Raw genomic sequence first — 21,081 nt, forward strand, 5'->3', positions numbered from 1 at the left:
TGGGGGTAGTGTGGGGATGGTAGTGGTGGTTGTGGGGGTGGTGGAGGTTGTGGGGGTGGCAGTGGTGGTGGGGGGTGGTGATGGTATTGCTCGTATAAGGTATAGTAGGTGATGGTAATGCTGGTGTGCGGTACAGTAGGTGACGTAGGGTGACTAAGGCTACAGGAAGGTACGGTAATCCCACTGGATGATCCCTCCTAACTAACTCCTGCGTCAGGTAGTTTTCCCACGCCTCTTATTGATTTTACTCCCCCAGCAGGAGTGTATTAGAGCCGGTCTTAACCTGGCTAAGTTAGGTCTTATTAAGGAAGGTAATTATAAAGACTGGCTTACCTGGCCCACCATTAACACCTGTCTGAGTACTCACCTTAACCTCTCTCTCTCTCTCTCTCTCTCTCTCTCTCTCTCTCTCTCTCTCTCTCTCTCTCTCTCTCTCTCTCTCATGTGCGTATGCGTATTTATGCGCATTTATGTGTGTATATATCCATGTATGCATTCATGTACATATATCAACATACGTGTGCGTGCATGTGTATAGAGCAATATTTGTATACACTCATCCCTCGCCTCCTAACCGCTGCTGCAGTATTCGAGGACAAACTCGTGTAAATAGTGGCGGCCGTTGTGTGTGTCGCAGCCGCTCACGATATGAATGAACGCAAGAAGCTGGAGGTAGGTTATGGACAGAGGGATATTAAATATTGGATTATTGAATTCCAGCCGCATCCCCGGCCCGCGGCGCCCACACTAAACTATTACACGCTGCTGGGGGAGGAGGTGAGACTCGCCCTGGGGAAGGAGGCGGGGGAGATAAGGTTGATGCAGAAGGGAGGAGGAGATAAGACTGATGCAAGAGGGAGGAGAAGAAGGAGAAAAAGGAAGGAATAGAGTTGATGCAGGGGAGGAGGAGGAGGAGGAGGAGGAGGAGATAAGACTGTTGCAAGAGGGATGAGAAGAAGGAGAAAGAGGAAGGAATAGAGCGATGCAGGGGAGGAGGAGGAGGAGATAAGACTGGTGCAAGAGGGAGGAGAAGAAGGAGAAAGAGGAAGGAATAGAGTTGATGCAGGGGAGGAGGTGGAGGAGGAGGTGAGGCTGGTACTTGGGGAAGACTGGAGATTTATGCAGCAGGAGGAGGAGACTAAGGTTGATGCAGTGGGAGGGGGGGGGTGAAACTGGTCTGTAATCTATTTATCTCTTATTTTTCTCGTCTTTGTCTATGTGTTTATCTCTCTCTATCTCCCCAGTTCTCTCTATCTCTCCTAGGTGTGTGTGTGTGTGTGTGTGTGTGTGTGTGTATCCATCTCTCCCCGAGCTCTGTCTATCTATCTCTCCCCAGGTATCTCTCTATCTCTCTCCTAGGTATCTCTCTCGCTCTCCTCCAGGTATCTCTCTATCTCTCTCCTAGGTATCTCTCTCTGTCTCCTTTTAGGGTGCTTTCTTTATCTCACCCTATTGTCTCTGCTCACCTCCTAGTTGTCTCTTCCTCTGACTGTTGATACTGTGTTGCTGCTATTAGGATTGCTGAGTGTATGACTGTTGAGACTGTCTTGACTGTTAAAAATGCCTGACTGTCTGACTGTTGAGACTGGCTGACTGTACAACTCTTGAGACTACCTTACTTAATAGTGCCCAACCCTACCTTACCTTACCTTACCTTACCTTACCTTACCTTGCCCTGCCTAAACCTAAACCTTACCTCACCTTGCCTTACTCCTTGCCTTGCCTAACCTAACCAATCCAACCTTTTAAAACTTTCTATTAACCACTACTAAAAAATTAAAACATTCTGAACCAATATAAAATAAACCACCTTCGAACACTACTAAATCAGAGGCAAAATAAAAACCAATATAGGAAAAAATAATAAAACAAAACTTTAATAAAAAAAAAACGTAAAACTATAGTGGCCAAAAAAACCTAAACCTGTTATGGAAAAAAATAAACCTTCCCGAACTCTTATTTTCGGAAAATATTTTAACCCCAGGAAAGTAAAATTAGTGAGAGGTCGTACGTTTCTGTCGCCTTCAGAGTGTGTCTGTGAATATATATTTTTTTTCTGTGGGCAGGAAATTTACACTTGCATTTCTGTAACGGGAAACAAATGACGTGTGTGTGTGTGTGTATGTGTGTGTGTGTGTGTGTGTGTGTCTCAACAATAATCGTCTCGTATTTTACTTTTTTTTTATTATTATTATTATTATTATTTTAGTTTTCGTTGTTTAGTAACCCCCGAAGCGCGTGACCCGAGAATTTGAGCTGCAAGGGGGGAAGTGATTGGTTGCCCCGTTTGTTTGTTTGTTTTGATTGTTTGCTTGTTTTTCCGGGCGATATCTCAGACCATTTTTTGGGTTGTTGTTCTTTTTCAGTGTTTGACATATATTGATCATTGCATGTCAAGGGTGGGGGGTGAGGAGGGGACAAGGGACCCGGGGGTGTGGGCGGCCGGGGGGTGGAGGGGGGATGTGGGCGGCCGGGGGGTGGAGGGGGGATGTGGGTAGGGGGGCGGTGTATATTGACCGTATCACTATTTCTTTTATCCATTTCTTTAAAGTGAGGTTTCCTATTTTTTTCATATACCCATTTTTTTACGTACCCTATATCATTTGTACGTGCCCTATTTCCTTTCCACGTGCCCTATTTCCTTTCCACGTACCCTATTTCCTTTCCACATGCCCTATTTCCTTTCCACGTGCCCTATTTCCTTTTCGCGTGCCCTATTTCCTTTTCACGTGCCCTATTTCCTTCTTACGTGCCCTATTTCCTTCTTACGTGCCCTATTATCAACCCCATTATAACATTTGCGATGGTAAAAAAGTCGACAAATTGCAATCTGACCAAATGAAAAAGTACATTTGTCGGCGGGACGAAATAAAGTAAACCAAACGAGAGAAATATGGAACCTGACTTGTTTACGAACTGTTAAATATGACAAAAGCGACAGAAAATGTTAACCATTGAATAAAACGTGCGGATGGTGTGTTAAAGTGGACTCAATCCACTCTGGTTTAACATGGGGAGCAAAAAATATGATTCATTGAATAATCCCTTGAGTAGGTGAGGTCACAAATATGGTACAATGGACAACCGTGGGTAGTGGAAAAGAAATAACATAAAATGTTTTGGACAAACTGTGGGGTAGTAGTGTGGGGGAGCAACATGGTACAATGGACAATCAGGTAGTGGTGTAGGAACAACATGGTACAATGGACAACTGTGGGTAGTAGTGGGGGAGCAAATACAGGCAATGGACAACTGTGGTAGTAGTGGTGGAACAACATGGTGCCATCGGACAACTGTGGGGTAGTAGTGGTGGAACAACATATACAATGGCAACTGTGGGGTAGTAGTGTGGAAACAACATGGTACAATGGACAACTGTGGGGTAGTAGGTAACATGGTACAATGGACAACAGGGTAGTAGGTGGGAAACATGGTACAATGGACAATCAGGTGTAGTGGTGGAACAACATGGCACAATGGACAAATCAGGGGTAGTAGTGGTGGAACAACATGGTACAATGGACAACTGTGGGTAGTGGTGGAAAACAACATGGTGCTAAATACAACTGTGGGTAGTAGTGGAGAGAACAGCAACATGGTACAATGGACAATCAGGGGTAGTAGTGGTGAACAACAACATGGTACAATGGACACCAGGGTAGTAGTGGTGAACAACATGGTACAATGGACAAATCAGGTAGTAGTGAGAGAACAGCAACATGGTACAATGGACAACTGTGGGTAGTAGTGGGGGAACAACATGGTACAATGGACAACTGTGGGTAGTAGTGGTGGAACAACATGGTACAATGGACAACTGTGGGTAGTAGTGGTGGAACAACATGGTACAATGGACAACTGTGGGTAGTAGTGGTGGAACAACATGGTACAATGGACAACTGTGGGTAGTAGTGGTGGGAACAAAGTACTACAAATATGTGGATGTTTGGTGGGTAAGCATAGACCTTACGAGCAGCCATCTCATATATTTTTTCATTGTTATTACTCGTTCCTCTTCTCCTCTTCTCCTTGCTTCCTGGTCCTCTCCTCCTACCTCAAATTTTCTCTCCTCTTCCCTTCTTCTTTCTCTCCTACTCTTTCCTTCTTCTATTCTCCCCCTCTCCCTTCTTCTTTCCTCCTCCTTTCCTACTCCTCTCCTTTCTCCCTCCCCGTTTCTTCTATGTTTTTTTTCTCTTTCTTCCTCATCTCCTCTTCCCATATTTTTACTACTCTTTCTCTCTTCCTCCTCATTTCACATTATTATTCCTGTCTCTTCATCCCCTTATCCTTTCCCCTTTTTCTTTCCCCCCTCCCTCCATATCCCCTCACCCCTTTTCTTCTTCCCCTATCACTCACCCTTTCTTACTCTCCCCTCACCCACTCACCTCCTTCTCTCCCTCACCTCCTTCTCTCCCTCACCTCCTTCTATCCCTCCGCATCCTATCCCTCCATCTTCCTCCATCCCCTTCTATCCCCTCCTCCACCCCCTCTCTCCATTCCCTCCCTCATCCCTTCCTCACCCTCTTCTATTCCTGTTCTATCACCTCCCTCACTCTCTTCAATCTTTCTCCCATCCACTCCTTCCTCCCTCCCTCACCCCTTCTATCCCCTCCCAACATCTTCTACCCCTTTCATCTCCATCCTCGCTCCTTTATCTCTCTTCATTTATCTCCCCACCCCACCTCCATTTGGGCCCTGCAGGTGGGAGTCAAAAAATAATACTTTCCATTAAAACCGAACCCTTGTCTTTTTTTTTCTTGTCCAGCCTGTAAGTTGGTCGACGAGGAAACTTGATTGAGGGAGGGTAGGGAGGGAGGGAGGAGTGAGGAGGGAGGAGGAGGAGGGAGTGGTGGGTGGTGTTGTGGTTGCTTGGCCCTCCGTGATATTTTTTATGTTGTGAAACGATGATTGTTTATAGGGGAAAAGGAGAGAGAAATTGGGAGAGAGAGAGAGAGAGAGAGAGAGAGAGAGAGAGAGAGAGAGAGGTAAATAAACACAGAAAAAAGTGAAAGTAACAGAAAGAAAGAAGGATAAGAAAGAAGAGGAAGAAATGAGAGAGCGAGAGAGAAAATGAGATAAAGAGAGAGAGAAAGAGAGAGCGCAAATCAGTCTTCAAATACACAAGTCTCAAAGTAGCAAGAGTCTCGTTTCAGTTTCCTCAATCGCCAATACTAGCGGGACTTCTGCTACACCTCCACGCATACGGTTCATGTATTAAGGCTGGAGAAGACTCATTGTTACCTTACCCAACCCAACCCAACCCAAACCCAACCCAACCCAACCCAACCCAACCCAACCTAACCTAACCCAACCTAACCTAACCCACCTAACCTAACCTAACCTAACCTAACCTAACCTAACCTAACCTTACCTAACCTTTAACCTGTAAACTGAGGTGAAGTCGTACACAAACACGCTATCATATACTACCAGTTCGCTATATAAACCCGTATGCCAATTAGTTCGCTATATAAACCCGTAGTTCGCCGTATGCCACTAGATCGCTACATAAACCTGTATGCCACTAGTTCGCTATATAAACCCGTATGCCACTAGTTCGCTATATAACCCGTATGGTACTAGTTCGCCACATAAACCCGTATGCCACTACTTCGCTATATAAACCCGCATGCCACTAGATCGCTACATAAACCTGTATGCCACTAGTTCGCTATATAAACCCGTATGCCACTAGTTCGCTATATAACCCGTATGCCACAGATCGCTACATAAACCTGTATGCCACTAGTTCGCTATATAAACCCGTATGCCACTAGTTCGCTATATAACCCGTATGGTACTAGTTCGCTACATAAACCCGTATGCCACTACTCGCTACTTAAACCCGTATGCCACTAGTTCGTTACATAAACCCATGGTACTAGTTCACTATAACCCGTATGCCACTAGTTCGCTATATAACCCTATGGTACTAGTTCGCTATATAAACCCCATGCCACTAGTTCGCTATATTATATATAAACCCGTATGGTACTAGTTCGCTATATAAACCCGCATGCCACTAGTTCGCTATATAAACCCGTATGCCACTAGTTCGCTATATAAACCCGCATGCCACTAGTTCGCTATATAAACCCGTATGCCACTAGTTCGCTATATAAACCCGTATGCCACTAGATCGCTATATAAACCCGTATGGTACTAGTTCGCTATATAAACCCGTATGGTTCTAGTTCGCTATATAAACCCGTATGCCACTAGTTTGCTATATAGTCCCGTATGGTTATAGTTTGCTACATAAACCTGTATGGTACTAGTTCGCTATATAAACCCGCATGCCACTAGTTCGCTATATAGACCCGTGTGGTACTAGTTCGCTATATAAACCCGCAGGCCACTAGTTCGCTATATAAACCCGTATGGTACTAGTTCGCTATATAAACCCGTATGCCACTAGTTTGCTATATAGTCCCGTATGGTTCTAGTTTGCTACATAAACCCGTATGCCACTAGTTTGCTATATAGTCCCGTATGGTTCTAGTTTGCTACATAAACCCGTATGCCACTAGTTTGCTATATAGACCCGTGTGGTACTAGTTCGCTGTCTTAATTTCCCTGACTCGATTAACTCGTTTGAACACCACAACACAGTTCTTGCACTACTAACTCGCTTCACCTCACTAACACTACACACCAAGCTGTAACAAAAGCTGTTTCAAGCTGGGGTTGATAGCATCAAATATTGCAACTAAAACGGAGAATGATAGACAGAAACTTTTAAAACTTTTATTTCTGTTCAGTTTCAATGTCCTTTGATCACTCCCCTTGTGTACTAGTGTGTCGCCTCTGGCCACACACACTCCCATCAGACAACACCACCTCGCCCACACCGCCGTCAACAGCACACCACAAAGGACCTCACTCACCTCGCGTCGCCACCAGAAACCCGATGCGCTAGCTATCCCTGACCTTCCTTCTTCCCCCTGACCGCCCCCCCTTCCCCCTGACCGCCTTCCTTCCCTGACCGTCCCCCTTCCCGGACTGCCTCCCTTCCCTGACTGCCCCCTTCTGACCACCCCTTTCTCTGACCGCCCCCTTCTTGACTGCCCCTTCTGACTGCCCCCTTTCTGATCGCCCCTTCCCCTGACTGCCCCTCTCTGACTGCCCCTTTTTCACCGCCCTTCTGACCGTCCCCTTTCCTGACCGTCCCCTTCCCCTGTCTCTTCCCCATTGGTCCCCCCATCCCTTCCCCGATATCCCCCATCCCTTCCCCTGATATCCGCATCCCCTCTCGATAGTCCCTCATCCTGACCGTCCCCTTCTCTGACCGTCCCCCTTCCCCCTGACCAACCCCCTTCCCCCTACACTGAACACGAGGGACAGGTCGTGTATCTGTGCGTAACAGTAACTCCTTAGGGTCCTTGGTCAGTGTCACCCTGGAAAATTACTTCCTTAGGTCCCGGGTACCAAGGAGAATTCTCAAAAGGTCATTAGGTCAGTGCCACCCAGGATAGAAGCCCTCAGGGTCTTAGAGAAAGTGGCATCCAGTATAAGGATTTCCATCACGCCAATGGCACCCAGACGAATGATTTCCCGGGCTCCTAGGCTAGTGGGACCCCAGAGAGTGACTTTCCGGCACCCAGTCTGGCCACGCCTGAGCACCACCACCACCGAGGGGAAACAAGGGGACTCAGGGGAGGATTATAAGCTCTAGCTCAGGTCGAGGGGAACGAGGGGTCGTCTGGGGCATAGTGAAGATGTGACTCTTTAGATATCAGGTGTTGAGGGAAGCATGCGTGTTGTTTAGGGTGTGTAGTGGATTTGGGGAGCATATTTGGTATTGAAGGGAGCATATGTGGTATTGAAGGGAGCATATGTGGTATTGAAGGGAGCATATGTGGTATTGAAGGGAGCATATGTGGTGTTGAAGGGAGCATATGTGGTGTTGAAGGAGTATATATAGTGTTTTGGGAGCATATATGGTATTAAAAGGACTATATGTTCTGTTGATGGCCCACTATGAGGTTTTAGGAGCACATATAGGTACTCTTCGGCCTACATAAGAGTTACATCACCTGAAACTATTATGCAAGTCGGATTTCACACAAGTTGGGTTTCACACAAGTCAGGTTTCACACAAGCCGGGTTTCACACAAGTCGGGTTTCACACAAGTCGGGTTTCACACAAGTCGGGTTTCACACAAGTCGGGTTTCACACAAGCCGGGTTTCACACAAGCCGGGTTTCACACAAGTCGGATTTCACGTAAGTTAGACTTTACTCGGTATCATTAAGTGGGTAGCCTGCTTACTGAACGTAATATACACAACGACTAGCGTAAAATTATGCAGCCTTTAAGACGTATATTACTAGCATTCTGTAGGCAGTAAATTGAAATAAACTACTGTATTAATAATTTATAGGTGATTAATTGAACATTTACAATACTAGCACATCACCTTAATTCCTAGTGTTGAGTTGCTAATGTGAAGGAACGGTGGTGGTGGTGTGATGGCTGTGTTCCTACATCACTGTGGTAGGAGAGGAAGAGAAGGAATGAGGAGGAGAAGGAAAAGAGGATAAAGGGTAAGAAGAAGAAGAGGAGGGAGAAGATGAGGAGGAGGAGGGGGGGTAGCAGAAGGAGGAAAGGAGGGGAAGCTTATCTGTAAGGTCGCCAAGGTCATTAATACTCCTCCACAAGGCTACTTAACCATGCACAGTACCCGAGTTTGCCCCCCTGTGTAGAGAATCACAACTTCTTATATATTGTTATTTTCAATGGAACTTAAACGTGAAGTTGAAAGTACGGAAGCTGGGTGTTAGGTAACCCCGAGGCGTGCCTACATAGTGTTTGGGAGTATATAGTGTTTGGAAAGCATATATAGGAGCATATATAGTGTTTGGAAAGTATATATAGGAGCATATATAGTAATTGGAAAGCATATATAGGAGCATATATAGTGTTTTGGGAGCATATAAACTGTTTTGGGAGCATATACAGTAAAGTGTTTTGGAACCATATATAGTCTTTTGGGAGCATATGTTAAGGGGAGCATATGTGATGATAAGGGAGCATTAATAGTGTTGAAGGAACAAGAATGGTGTTTTCTTAGCATATGTGGCACTGAAGGGGCATATTTGTTAAAAAAAAATACCCTAACCTAATTTAACCAAGCGTTGAGGCCCACGTGTGTAAAAAAATCTACATGTAATTAAAAAGTGCGAATTTAATGTTACTTTGACAAAATCTTTATTAAATTCTTTTGACGAAATTATTATCATACAAAAAAATCTAGTGTTTTCTATGACGTTTAATCAGATAAAAAAAAAGATTACAAATAATTTTTTATGCAAGAGATATGTTTCATGTCAGTTTGACCCTTTGAGTACGTAGACTTAAGCCCCTGAGTACACTGGTTTGAACCCCCCGAGTACGATGACTTAAACCACTTTTGGAAGATCTAAGATTTTTCTTCTGAATTACACCAGCTGGTTATACTGTAAGGGTGCTTTAACCACTTACATCAATGTGGTATAGTTTTATTTCCCATCAGGTGTCAGTATCAGGTGGTGTTAAGGTGCAAGCAAAAACAAGTACTCCGTGCCTAACCTAATACTGCCACTTATACTATGCGACCGTGGATGAGGATAAGGCTCCTCATTTGTAAGCATTAATGACGTGGAGTCTTACTTCACTTAATAGGCTCCAGTTATTTAAAGGAAGTGTACGAAGGCGTTGGCTTACTGATAAAGATTTACGAGGAATAATGATGAAGGGTGTGTGTGTGTGTGTGTGTGTGTGTGTGTGTGTGTGTGTGTGGGTGTGGGTGTGTGTGGGTGTGTGTGTGTGTGTGGGTGGGTGGGTGTGGGTGTGGGTGTGTGTGGGTGGCGTTGAGAAATTAATATAAACTTTGAAATAATAGTGGTAGTATTTATTGTTAAGTGTTAGAGTGAAGGAGGCAAACACACACACACACACACACACACACACACACACACACACACACACACACACCTCGAACTAATATTTATCATTCCCTTCTCTCTCTTCCTCCCTCTTCTTCCTTCCTTCCCTCTCCTCCCTTCCCTTCATATCTTGTCCCCTTCTTCTTTTTCTTCCTCCCCCTTTCCCTCCCCTACCTCCTCTTCCTCAAAATTGAAATCGACACAGAGGATTTTAAAGCTTATGTACAGGATCCTCCTCCTCCTCCTTCTTTTACCCCTCTCCTCCTCCTTCCCAATTCTACACCTTCTTTATCCCCCTTTTTCTCTCCTCCTCTTCCTCCCCTTTCATCTCCTTCCCCCCCCTCCCCAAAGAGACTACACACAAACAAAGTCTAAGGTTTGGGTGAGGAAAGAGAAATGGAAGGGGAGAAGATAGAAGGAAGGAGAGAAAGGAGAAGAAGGAGGGAGTGTGGGAATGGGAAGTATGGAGAGAGAGAGAAGAAGAGAGAGAGAGAGAGAGAGAGAGAGGGATTGGTTGCGCAAGAGGAAATGGTGGGAGGAAGAAAGTTGGGGAGATGGTTGGTGTGAGACGTTTACGACATGGAGGGAGGGAGTGGTTGTAAAGAGAGAGGGAGGAAGTTGGGTGAAAAAAGAGAGAGAGGGAGGGAGTGGGGTGGTAAAGAGAGGGGAGGAGTGGGGTGGTAAAGAGAGAGAGGGAGGAGTGGGGTGGTAAAGAGAGAGGGAGGGAGTGAATTGATGTTATATGGTGTGGGATGAAGGAGGAAGTGGCAAAGAGAAGAGTTTATGGGAGGAAGAGGAATGAGGAGAAGGAATGGAGGAGAGGGAAGAGGAAGGGGAGAAGGAATGGAGGAAGGGGAAGATGGGTGGCAAAATGGGAGGGAGAAACCGTCTCCTCCCAACATGTAAACAACCTGTCCCTGGACATTCAAACAGAAAGAAGATGAAGGGGGAAGGGGAAGGGGTGGGAGGGAGGTGAGGGTGGGGGAAGAGGGGGGTGGGGGGGAGGTGAGGGGTGGGGGAGGTGAGGTGAGGTTATAGGGAAGGTTGGGCCCATCACCTCGCACTCACTCAAACTGTCACCCCAGAACAGCTGTTGTTGTCGTCTTCAACTCTTTAGGAGAAAAAACTTCAAGGCACAATATAGTGAGGTGGTGGGTGTGGTGGTGGGTGTGGTGGTGGTACGTGTGGTGGGGGTGTGGTGGTGGTACGTGTGGTGGTGGTGTCGGTACGTGTGGTGGTGGTGGCTGTAGTGGTGGAAGGAGGGGTGTGGTGGTTGTGGTGGTGGGTGTGGTGTTGGTAGAGACTGTGGTTGTGATAGGGAGGAGAGGTGGTGGGTGTGGTGTTGGAGGGAGGGAGGGGTGGTGGTTGTGGTAGTGGTGGTACGAGGGTTATGCTAATAGGGGTGTTGAAGTGATGATAGCACTGTTGGTGGTGATGGTGACAGTGATGGTGACGGTGACAGTGACAGTGATGGTGACAGTGACAGTGATGGTGACGGTGACAGTGATGGTGACGGTGACGGTGATGGTGACGGTGACAGTGACGGTGATGGTGACAGTGATGGTGACACTGACGGTGACGGTGACGGTGATGGTGACAGTGACGGTGACAGTGACGGTGATGGTGACAGTGATGGTGACAGTGATGGTGACGGTGATGGTGACGGTGACAGTGATGGTGACAGTGATGGTGACAGTGGATGACGATGGAGAAGAACAGAAGCACCAGGAGACATTAGGAGGTTCACAGTGCCTCCTCCTTTACCTCCCTCTCTCTCCTTCCCTCCCTCCTTCCTTCCACCCCTCCATTTCTCTTCTCTATATCCTCCCTCCTCCTTCCTTCCATCCCTCCGTTAGACCGTCCCATTCTCCTATCCTCCCACTCCTTCTCCCTCCTCCCCTCCTTCTCCCCTCCTCCATCCCTCCTCCCATCCCTCCTTCCTTTCCCATCCTCCCTCCTCCTTCCATCCCCCCTCCTCCTCCATCCCTCCTCCCCTCATCCCATCCCTCCTTCCTCCTCCCATCCCTCCTTCCTTCCTCCCATCCTCCTCCCTCCTCCCTCCTCCCTCCCTCCTTCCTTCCATCCTCCGTTAGACCGTCCCATTCTCCCTAATCCCTCCCTCCTTCTCCCCTCCTCCCCTCCTTCTCCCCTCCTCCCATCCCTCCTCCCATCCCTCCTTCCTTCCTCCCATCCCTCCCTCCTCCTCCCATCCCTCCTCTACTCCCACCCTCTTCCCTCCCTCCCTCCTCCCATCCCTCCCTCCCTCCTCCCTCCTCCCATCCTCCCTTCCTTCCTCCCATCCTCCCTCCCTCCCTCCTTCCTTCCTTCCATCCCTCCGTTAGACCGTCTCATTCTCCCTAAGCCCTTCCCTCCTTCTCCCAGGCTGTGAGGAAGCCAGCAGACACTCTCCCCTTTTAAGACAAAAGAATATGATCAACACGGGAGGGTGTAATGCCGGCCAGGAGGAGGGAGTGCAAGGGAAGGAGGAAGTGAGGGGAAGAGGGAGAGTGAGAGAGAGGAGAGGAAGGAGGTGAGAGGAAAAGAGGAGGAGTGGGGAAAGAAGGAAGATGCAGGGAGGAAGGAGGAGTGAGGGGAGAGGAAGAGGGAGGAAGTGGGGAAAGAAGGAGGAGTGGGGAGAAGGAAGGAGGTGAGAGAAGGGAAAGTGAAGGAGAAGAGGAGAGGAGTGGGGAAAGGAGGAGTGCAGGAAGGAGGAGTGGGGGAGAGGAAGGAAGATGGGGAAAGAAGGAGGAAGTGGGGAAAGAGAAAGAGGAGAAGGAGGTGGGGAAGAGGAGGAGGTGGGGAGAGAGGAGAGTGGGAGGAGAGGAGAAGGAGTGGGGGAGAGAGGAGAAGGAGTGGGGAGAGGAGGAGTGGGGGAAGAGGAGGAGTGGGGGAAGAGGAGGGAGAGGAGGAGTGGGGAGGGAGAAGGAGTGGGGGAAGAGGGAGAAGGAGTGCGGGGGAGGGGAGGAGTGGGGGAAAGAGGAGGCGTGGGGGAAGAGGAGGGAGTGGGGAAGAGGAGAAGGAGTGGGGGGAGAGGAGGAGTGGGGGAAGAGGAGAAGGAGTGGGGGAAGAGAGGAGGAGTGGGAGGAGTGGAGGGGAGTGGGGGGGGAGAGGGAGAAGGAGTGGGGGGAGGGAGGAGGGTGGGGGAGAGGAGGAGTGGGGGAGAGAGAGGAGGAAGGAGTGGGGGAGAGGAGAAGGAGTGGGGAAGAGGAGGAGTGGGGGGAGAGGAGAGTGAGGGGAGTGGAGAAGTGGAGGAGAGCGGACCTAGGAGAGTGTGGGGGTAAAGCCGGAAATGGGTGAGTGGTGAGTGGTGGTGGTGAGTGAGGAAAGAGATGGAGAGTGAAGGTAGGAGAGTAGAAGTGTAGAGAGAGGCAGAGAAGCTAGGGAGGGGATAATTGAGAGAGTAGAACTAGGGAGAGAAAAGGAGAAAAGAAAAAGAAGAAAGATCATGTTAAAATATATAAGAAATTGAGATAAAGGAGAGGTGAGAGAAAGTGGACAAAGAAAGACAGGAGACCAGTAAGAGACGATGAGAACTAAAGGAGGAAGGAGAAGGGGGAGATAGTGGAGGGAAAAAGATGAGAAAGATAAATGCCAACAAAGATAGTGAGAAAGATAAGAAACAAAGGAGGGAAGGAGGGAACAACAGGGAGAGTAGGAGGTGAAGGAAGATGCAGGATAAAACAGTAAATAATGAATAGGAAAGAAGGTGCATAGAGGAAGAGACAGACAGACACACATACACGAGAGAGAGAGAGAGAGAGAGAGAGAGAGAGAGAGAGAGACGCCAAGAAAATAATCCACTTAATATAGCGACTGAAAAATATCACACGAGAGGAAAAATATTCGTGGAATGAAACCTGGAGAAAAATATATTGAAAAACATTGTAATATATTCCCTTTAGAAATAACAGCTTTATAAATACTCGCCAGAGAAAAACTAATAATAAAAGCGACGTAAAAGAATAGAAGCCTGAAAAAAGAAAAATACATGCATTATTAGACAGCAATACACCGGCTTTATTAATGAATGTCCACAGGTGATATAAAGAGTGGCCAGGTAAAAATAATCACTTAGGTTAGGTTAAGATTTCGTTCACCCTCAGGGAAATAGTTGAATTGAATTGAAACAGTTTATTTAGCCAGAAAAACACAGATACAGAGTGGATAATAATAACAACGATAAGTTTCAAGTCTGACTTGAGTAAATTAAAATCAAAGCACTAGATTATTATTATTATTTTTTTATAAAAGGTATGTTTATGTAATGTCAAAATTGATTGCTCCAAAAATGTTGTGTGTAGGATACACACACACACCTGAACACACACACACACACACACACACACACACACACACACACACACACACCATCTGTAATGTAAACCTCTAATAAAGTAATAGATGGAAAAATCACCACTTTAAAAAACTATTAGAATGCTGTAATACCTCCCCTCCTTCCCAACCTCCCCTCCCTCTCCCACCTCCCCTTCTCCCACCCCTCCCTTCCCCCACCCCTTCCTTCTCCCTCTTCCGAGAAAATAATATTCACCCAATGAACTTTTACTGTCTTTAAGGCCCCTATTGCCCTCATTACTTAGGCCTATATTTCCATGTCTTGTGGAAGGGAAAATTGACCTTCTACGCGTGACACAAAGATCGTATCCCTCACTACCAAGACGCTGCCGGTCTCCTTGTGTTGTCGTCAGCCCCTTCACCGTCCCTCTATACAACACTGAGTTATGACCGGCCTACAACACAAGGCGGGGAGGGGGGGATATACGTACTATGAATAGATTTCCAATTATTTATTCATAAATTGATGAATACAAGTGGAGATATAGATAAGTTGATAGTATTATTATTATTTATCAGTCGATCCATCTATCAAGATCTTTATTTATTAAAAAATATATGAGGCAATTTATATCATGCTATCCAAAATCTCTCTCTCTCTCTCTTTTTTTTTTTTTCTCTCTCTCTCTCTCTCTTTTTTTTTATATATATATATATATATATATATATATATATATATATATATATATATATATATATATATATATATATATATATATTTCATGTAGATCGACAATGGAAACGTGGATGAGATAAATCTTGATAAAATCACACGGGAAAAGGGAAACAACGGAGCACCTTAACTTTCGTCTTTATTCAAGACATCTTCAGAGGCAACTGAGTTACAAGACGAGAGAGCTTATGTACACAAAGTGACCTTACAAAACATGAGGTCAGGTCAAAGAACATGACATCCACTAATCCACACACCAACCACACAGCAAACATGTGAAGAGATTATAAGATCGGGCGACATAACTCATCATGTCACGTCAGGTAAAAAATATGAGACCCACTAGTCATCTATCATACATCTACCTTACATGCTTTCAAAGCATTGTTAACCTTGGGCCACTGACAAATAAATTTGTGTAACATATTATCAGTTTTGTACTGACCATCACTAAGGTTTAAAGAATACATTTCTCTAATCAAACTTGCTTCAACCAGAAGTCTTTCTATGACGCATGATGATTTATACACTTCTAAACTGTTTTCCCAATCAATGGGATGATTATTGTTCCTAACATGAACGAACAGTGCACTGCTTTCAGATGCCGTTCTAATATTGTACTTGTGCTGTTTAATTCTGAGTTGCAATGCTTTCCCAGTCTACATGGAATACAGTAAACACTTCCATTTACATTCAAGGTCGGGCTGTTCTTAATTAATATATTAGTAATAGTTGAGTCATACTTAAAAGCAACATTAATGTTTAATAATTTAAGGGACTGAACTAACGGGACAAATTCATTGCGATAAGGTAGAGTGAGGTGATGAAGGTATGGAGATGGAGGAGACGTTAATAAAGGTGGTGGAGGGTGACAGGTGAAGTATAATAGCTGGTGGCTGTGAGATGAATCATCCAGGGAAGCCTTGGGTGTGTAGCCCCAAGGTACAGCTCAAGAGTATAATCACGCCCCTGCAACACCATATATTATATACATTTAGTTATATAACGTGTATACAGCCGTGTGTTCATAGATAGATGAAGATCAACAGATAAACTATATTCTTTGGCAGTTAAAGAAATAACTTATTGGCCATGTTAACCGAGCGTGTCAAGCCGTGTGGAGATATCTATATACCGTTCATCCTAGTGTGTGTGTGTGTGTGTGTGTGTGTGTGTGTGTGTGTGTGTGTGTGTGTGTGTGTGTGTGTGTGTGTGTGTGTGTGTGTGTGTGTGTGTGTGTGTGTGTGTGTGTGTGTGTGTGTGTGTGTAATAATAATATATGTATTAATTAACGGTTTATTGAAAGAGCTGCAGCCAGAAGGCTGAAAATATACAGTTACATATTTGGGAATGGGTTTCGAATTACAAATAATATACAAGTGACATAAGTGACACAAATAAGACATATAATAACTTAGATGGGGATCAGCTCAAACTACAGTTCATTTCAACATAGTGACAGTGTAGGGGCAGTGTTTACTGGGAGTGAATACACTGATTTATTACATGTTATTGATAATTTTTACAATGGTTGGGACTGGGCTGTTCTTATAGCGATCAGTTCGTGCACGTATGGGCTGGATGCGGTTGTGGTGTCGAACAGCAATTCTCGGACAGGGGATCTCAGGTGGTAGTAGGGGCCGGTGTCGGGGATGGTGTAGAAGCTTCTTACCAAATTTGCAGATGAGGCCGTGGTGATGGTCAGTGAGAGTCGAAGAGGTCAGTGTGTTGAGCGCTTCTTGATATGTGGTGTAGGAAGGGGAGAATAATCTTGCATGCCCTCTTTTGCACTTTTTTAGGTGTTTACGTTGTGTGGCATTTAGAGGAAGACCAGGTGGGGGAGGCATAGGTGAGCTTGGGAAGTATGAATGTTGTGTATACACTGAGGAGCTCGTGTGCGGGAGTCCGAGGACTTGTGTGTGTGTGTGTGTGTGTGTGTGTGTGTGTGTGTGTGTGTGTGTGTGTGTGTGTGTGTGTGTGTGTGTGTGTGTGTGTTGTGTGTGTGTGTGTGTGTACTGAGACACAAGAAGCACTTAAGATGACCTCCTGCTCTTAGCTCCTCAAGACGCCTACACCACTCCCTCTTCCTCCTCCTCCTCATCATCATCAAGAAGACACCGTCATTGCTCCCTCCCCTCCTCTTCCTCCACCTCGTCCTCCTCCTCTTCCTTCTCCTCCCCTTCCTCCACCTCGTCCTCCTCCTCTTCCTTCTCCTCCACCTCGTCCTCTTCCTTCTCCTCCCTTCCTCTTCCTTCTCTCCCCTCGTCCTCCTCCCTCGTCCTCCTCCTCCTCTTCCTTCTCCTCCTCCTCAAGACTCCCTCCCACCTCCCCACTTGCTCCCCCCTTGCTCCCCCCACTTGCTCCCCCCCTTGCTCCCCCATTCCCCGCCTCCCCACTTGCTCCCCAGCTTCCCCATGCTCCCCTTGCTCCCCCTCCCCAGCTCCCCCCTCCCGCCTCCCCCCCGCCTCCCCATTCCCGCCTCCCATTCCCCAGCCTCCCCCACCTCCCCCCCCACCTGCTCCCCACTTGCTCCCCCCCGCCTCCCCATGCTCCCCGCCTCCCCCACTTGCTCCCCACTTGCCCCCCACTTGCCCCCCCGCCTGCTCCCCCGCTCCCCACTTGCTCCCCACTTGCTCCCCCATATCCCAGCCTCCCCGCCTCCCCGCCTCCCCTTGCTCCCCCCCTCCCCGCCTCCCCCATTCCTCCTTGCTCCCCCCCGCCTCCCCACTTGTGCTCCCCTTGCTCCCCGCCTCCCCATATCCCATCCCCAGCTCCCCATATCCCCTTGTCCCCATTTGCTCCCCCTTGCTCCCCTTGCTCCCATGTCCCCATTTCCCCCATCCCCCATATCCCCGCCTCCCCATGTCCTTGTCCCCCCATCCCCACTTGCTCCCCATTCCCTTTCCCCATCCCCCAGCCTCCCCAGCTCCCCCACTTGCTCCCCCACTTGTTCCCCCCCCTTGCTCCCCCACTTGCTCCCCACTTGCTTCTGCCCACTTGCTCCCCCCCTTGCTCCCCCCACTTGCTCCCCCACTTGCTCCCCCACTTGCCCCCCCTCCGCTGCTGGGAACCTGAGCCACGACCTTAAAGACCAAGTCGCATCCAAAGTGAATTAGAAACCCGTAAATCCGGGTTCTCTAAGGGTTAGTCTGGGTGAAGATTTCTCGCCTTTTATACGATGCAATAAAAGAGTGGAGTGTGTGTGTGTGTGTGTGTGTGTGTGTGTGTGTGTGTGTGTGTGTGTGTGTGTGTGTGTGTGTGATTTTAGTTGTGCAGTACTTCAGAAAGGAACATTCGTGTAAAGGATCTCTCTCTCTCTCTCTCTCTCTCTCTCTCTCTCTCTCTCTCTCTCTCTCTCTCTCTTTATTTGTCTAGATTCAATAGAGAGGTAATTTAAGTGCAGTGATAGTCTTTTGGAGAGGGGCCAGGGGCGGGGCACGGCGACCAGCTCAGATACACTACCCATCTATAGTGCGAATTATTGACGCAAAAACCCCGGCAAGCGAGTAGGAACAAGGCAGCGCGTAACTTAGTGTTGAGAGCGACGGCCCAGACACCGAGGCGACCCTGGGCACGAAATTACAAAATTTGTGATGAGTGAATGTGTGATTCTTACTTAAAGCTGATATGTAATATTGGTGTTAATATTTACTTGTGTTGGTCTCTGAAGCATGCATACATACATACATACATACATACATACATACATACATACATACATACATACATACATACATACATAGAAAACGTGTTGTGAACATAACATGGATTTGAAGAAAACAAATCGAGGAAATCCCAACCCATAAAAATAAGCCCACTAACATACTCGGATTTCCACGGGATTTTACCACAGTCCAGGGTCTTATAAATCTGGATTACCGACCTACAGTATGTTGTCAGTTAGCAGAACGACAACAGATAGTGGACAGATAGATGAACGCGTGTTAAAAAAAAAATCAGTAAGAAAAACGAATTAATCAGATATAAATTTTTACATGTGTATGTGTGTCTGTAGCATCATGACAGCTCTAAGTATGCCCTCACAGCACCCTCTCACAGCACGCCCTCACAGTACCTCCTCACAACACGCCCTCACAGTACCCCCTCACAGCACCCTCTCACAGTACCTCCTCACAACACGCCCTCACAGTACCCCCTCACAGCACCCTCTCACAGCACCTCCCCACAACACGCCCTCACAGTACCCCTCACAGCACCCTCACAGCACGCCCCCAAGAAACCCTCCCCTGCCAACACGCCCCCACAGCACCCCCCTGCAGCACCTCCACAGCACCCTCACAACACGCCCTCACAGCACCTCTCACAACACGCCCCCCCACAGCACCCCCTCACAGCACCCTCTCACAGCACGCCCCACAGGCACCTCCTCACGCCCTCACAGTACCTCCTGGCAAAGACCCCCTCACAGCACCCTCTCACAGTACCTCCTCACAACACGCCCTCACAGTACCTCCTCACAGCACTCCCTCACAGCACCCTCTCACAGCACCCCCTCACAGCACACCCACGCCTACATACGTTTTCCACTAGGCTGGAGGCTCTACTGGCCCTGTGTTTATAGGGCTTGTCCCGCCTAATATACACCCATTGTGTCTTGGCCAGCCGACCCCTGCAGCTTTAAGGGAGTTTAGTCTTTACTGGAGGCATAGCGAGAACAAACTATACAGTGTAAAAATCAATAGAACTTTACGTTGAAAAATACATGAATGGAGGTAAAGATCAGTAGTGAATAAAGATATAAATGAATAACTTTCATCGCTTTAACAGTTGTGACAAAGATAAAATGTTGTGTTGTTAATAATGTTTTGTACATGAGTCCTTAATGCTTTGAGTACAATCACTTAAACCCATGAGTACGTCTTAACCTATGAATACGATGAGCAATTGTTTGTGGCACTTTGCTATTGTATTCATGGGGTTAAAGTCCTCGTACTCAAGGGGTTAAAGTCCTCGTACTCAAGGGGTTAAAGTCCTCGTACTCAAGGGGTTAAAGTCCTCGTACTCAAGGGGTTAAAGTCCTTGTACTCAAGGGGTTAAATTCCTCGTACTCAAGGGGTTAAGTCTTCGCACTCAAGGGGTTAATTCCTCGCACTCAAGGGGTTAAGTCGTCGCACTCAAGGGGTTAATTCCTCCCACTCAAGGGGTTAAGTCGTCGCACTCAAGGGGTTAGTCATCACATTCAAGTGTAAAAAAAAGAGACAAACGCGATTTTAGAAAACTTCAAGATTTTTTGTCCTTTTTGTCATTAATGGATGGTACACCAGCTTTAACTCGGGCCGAAATGTTAAAAGAAAGCTGACTCGCCAGAAAGGTTAAAGAAAGTAGCTATCTCCCAAGATTTTGAAAGAAAGTACAAATGTATATACGTCCGTTAAAGTATATTTCAATAAGCAGGTGTTAATGGTCCTACAGGTGAGTTTAATTAAGTTTGTAGGAGGGGATTTGTTCAACTATTTTCAAAGCCAGGTGAGGTGTGTCTATAAAAAGAGTTGACAGTTGATATTTAACTATGATTAGATAAACTTTTGTCAACAAACAACATTTTCGAAAGTTTTCATTTCCTAAAAAAGTGTTTATATTCATTGCTATAAGTGTTATCAAGTACATAGAAAAACATACACACATACTGTACACACAGCATTAAAGAGTAATTACCTTCAAAAGCAAACTAAATGCAATAAATTAATCTAATGAGGTTTTAAGAAATATCATTAAGAAAATGTTTATAAAGGAAAGGTAATTAGCACACAGGTGAGTCAAGAAACAGGGGTAATTAGATAGCCTATGTGAGCGTTAATTGAACTAGTTTTGTTAATTAGTTGTTATATTACGTTAGTATATTAGGTTTGGTGTGTTAATTAGTTGGTATATTATGGTATTTATGTTAATTAACTGTTGCATCACGTTAATTACGTTGATTAGTTATATTATGTTAGTTGTATTAAGAAGTTATATTATTGTCTATATTAATGTTAATCACGTTATATTTCGTTAGTATTGTTAATTGATTATTTTATTTATATTATATAATTAGTTTTGTAATGTTAAGTACCGTATGTGATGTTAATTACTCTGGTGGCGTTGTGTTATGTTAAATTTAAGCTGTTA

At 46.3% G+C, this 21,081-nt stretch overlaps 1 protein-coding gene across 1 annotated transcript in view; it reads left to right on the top strand.

Annotated features, from left to right (window-relative positions):
• Positions 1 to 648: 648 nt before the first annotated feature.
• The window catches only part of LOC121866283 (neuroligin-2-like), a gene marked incomplete at its 3' end in the record, with an annotated part of 107,488 nt that continues 87,055 nt past the window's right edge, over positions 649 to 21,081 (top strand). Inside the window, exon 1 of the mRNA XM_042365901.1 lies at positions 649 to 777. Coding sequence (XP_042221835.1) covers positions 649 to 777 — 129 coding nt within the window. The remainder of the gene's footprint in view (positions 778 to 21,081) is intronic.

This window comes from Homarus americanus, unplaced genomic scaffold (assembly GCF_018991925.1).
Source record: "Homarus americanus isolate GMGI-L3 unplaced genomic scaffold, GMGI_Hamer_2.0 scaffold46842, whole genome shotgun sequence".
Taxonomy (NCBI): Eukaryota; Metazoa; Arthropoda; class Malacostraca; order Decapoda; family Nephropidae; genus Homarus; species Homarus americanus.